We start from the raw sequence: 3,027 nt of genomic DNA on the forward strand, positions 1-3,027 counted from the left end.
TATATATATATGTGACAGCAATAAATGACAGATCATCAGTGCACACAACATATTACCACAGTAAAACTTATGACATTTCTCGCAAACGGCAATATTTATATCAACCATATGCCAAAGCACTAACTTAATGCAATATAACAAAGAGTGAAAAATTTAAGGGGGTCTGAATACTTTCTGTACCCACTGTATGTATATATATATATATGTGACAGCAATAAATGACAGATCATCAGTGCACACAACATATTACCACAGTAAAACTTATGACATTTCTCGCAAACGGCAATATTTATATCAACCATATGCCAAAGCACTAACTTAATGTTTCAACTCATTGTCTATAATTACAAAGCTATTTGTACTATTTCTATAATTCTGAATTAGTTACTGGGTTGTTGACTGCATTAATGTTATATAACTTACACACATTCTTCATGTACCGTTACAAAAGTTTCAAACGAATAGACAAAGAGAGAGCAAGAAATGCTATTGCTAGCGTAAGAGTAGTTTCATATACGAGAGCTACTTTAGGAATGAAAAATTCCTGAAATAAACATACATGTTCTAATTGTGCTATTTCAAACACAATTTGGAATGTTGAATTATTGAGAATTTGGTCAAATGAAATTATTGGTAACACTTTACCATGATTCAATCAGTTAACGAATAATGAACAAATAATGAATAATATTATCAGAAACTAATAATGAGGAATATTTACAACACACAGTAATCCAAATGAATCTCTGCACATACTAATATATTAAGTATAAATAAACATTGTATTTATAAATTAATAATAAGAGATTAATATCAATAAAAATTAGCTCATTTCTAATAACTAATTAAACTATCAACATTTATAATCTGTATATATTATAATCACTATAATATTTAGAATATTTAAATTTATTTAAAAACAAACAATATTTTTCATTGTCTTAGCTGTTAAAATCAATGCAAACAGACACAGCCTGTTTTCTGAGCTCTTACAGGGTTATGCTTTGCATCCTCACTGAGCACTTCTGGAGCAATCCAGCCCTCAGTGCCCGGGACCCCAGACTTCCTGCTGAAGCTGTGTCTGCCCACTGCCAGCTTCTTGCATAGGCCGAAGTCTGAGATCATGGCCTTCACACGCCCATGTGTGTTCGGCATCGACACCAGGATGTTGTGTGGCTTCAGATCTCTATGAACTATCAACCCATGAGAGACTGAGTGTTACAAAAACTTGTATCAAACTGATTTTTGAAAAAAAAAAAACACACAGTACTTCAAGAATATTGATTCATTCACCTAAAATGCAGACTATTTAAATGTGTATTACTGATGTTGCTGATAATGGTTAGCTTACCTATATTAAGTGAATGTAAATGAGCCAGTCCAGACATGGTTTGCTCTAGCAGTGTCACTGGCTCCAAACCGTGGCGGTTAAAATCCTTTCGTTCCACATACTAAACGTAAACAATAAAATATAAATAAGTAAATAAATAAATCATTATTAAAATTAAACTACATTATAATTTTATATTATACAGTATAGAAAAAAATTATTTGTGTCTTTCTGCAATCTGTTAAATTACAAGACGCTTGCTTGGGAACATTCTCGAATCATGCTGGATAACATGCTGATCAGATTTTGTCCATTTCAGTTCAAGTAAATTATTAGGGTCACATTGATAAATTCCTTATATGTGTTAAACATGAAAAATGGTCAGTGAAAAGAAAAGTTTTTGTTCTTGTGGTTTGACATTTTAAATAAAACCTAAAAATGCACATTTAAATAAATTATTGTAATATTCAATGTGGGTTTTTAACCTGAAACACCAATGACATGTCATGTTGTGGTGTTTGTTATACCTCTTGCAGTGTGGAGCTACACAGCTCTATGGCAATGTACTGAAACTGACGGTCTCTCTCAGTGCAGAAGTAACGAATCACATTTGGATGCTCGTCTGACTCGCGCAGCAGCTGAACCTCACGGTCGGCAAAGCTGAAGCATTCTGGGAGAATCCTCTTCACTGCCACTGGACGGTTATCAAACTGACCCCTGAAATGACAAAGAAATGAGAAAAAATTACAATGGTCATTCTCTGGAAGATCAGGCCCTTTCTAACAGTAGCACAACTTCTTGTCCAGGCCCTTGTCACTTTTAGGCTGGACTACTGCAATGCTCTTCTGGTAGGACTTCCATCAAGCACAATCAAACCTCTACAAATGATTGAGAACGCAGCAGCATGACTGGTCTTCAACAAGCCCAAACAAGTTCACGTGACGCCTCTCTCCACTGGTTACTGGCTGCGGCTCATATCAAATTCAAGATATTGCTTCTATACAGAACAGCCACAGACTTTGCACCCTCCTACTTTCACTCACTCTTAAGAGTTTACATCCTCTCCAGAAGCCTGAGATTGGTAAGTGAGCAACACCTTTTGGTACATCACAGTTAGGAACAAAATCGCAGAACATTTTCATTCACTGTTCCTTGCTGGTGGAATGATCTTCCCACTCCCATCTGGAATGCTGAATCCCTGACAATATTCAGGAGACATCTGAAAACGTATCTCTTCTTAGAGCACTTAAGTGCATCCTACTGAAAAAACTCCCCCTCTATGCTTTCACTATGCCCTCCCTATTCTAGCTTGTACTATTCTGAACGATCCCTGAAACTTTGCATTACAGCTACTTCTCATGTTTATTGGCCTCTTTTTGATGAATCGCTTGTTGTTTTTCACATTTGACACCTTGGACAAAAGCAGTTACTAAATGAATAAATGTAAATATAACTTGCCTGTACACAATAGTTCCCTCAGCACCATGTCCAAGTACATCTCTGGGGTTGAAAGTGATGTTTCCAATTCTGACAATGTTGGATTCTTCCTCTGAAATTAAAAGATAAGAAATCAGAAGTCAACCAATTGGCAAATTCAAAAAAAGATTAAATGGTAATGGCAATTATTGTGATTATCGTTTTACTGACAGCCCTAACCTGCATCCTCATGCTCATTAGCTGAATGTCCCATCTCAGAC

General features: G+C 35.6%; 1 protein-coding gene across 1 annotated transcript in view; it reads right to left on the minus strand.

Annotated features, from left to right (window-relative positions):
• Positions 1-3,027, minus strand: part of LOC107556589 (serine/threonine-protein kinase/endoribonuclease IRE1-like) — a 32,598-nt gene that overhangs the window by 9,708 nt on the left and 19,863 nt on the right. Inside the window, exons 13-16 of the mRNA XM_016239720.1 lie at positions 2,789-2,879; positions 1,858-2,047; positions 1,352-1,451; positions 994-1,193 (exon numbers count right to left, since the gene is read on the minus strand). Of these exons, the coding sequence (XP_016095206.1) occupies positions 994-1,193; positions 1,352-1,451; positions 1,858-2,047; positions 2,789-2,879 (581 nt within the window). The remainder of the gene's footprint in view (positions 1-993; positions 1,194-1,351; positions 1,452-1,857; positions 2,048-2,788; positions 2,880-3,027) is intronic.

Source organism: Sinocyclocheilus grahami, unplaced genomic scaffold, assembly GCF_001515645.1.
Source record: "Sinocyclocheilus grahami isolate Dianchi unplaced genomic scaffold, SAMN03320097.WGS_v1.1 scaffold574.1, whole genome shotgun sequence".
NCBI lineage: Eukaryota > Metazoa > Chordata > Actinopteri > Cypriniformes > Cyprinidae > Sinocyclocheilus > Sinocyclocheilus grahami.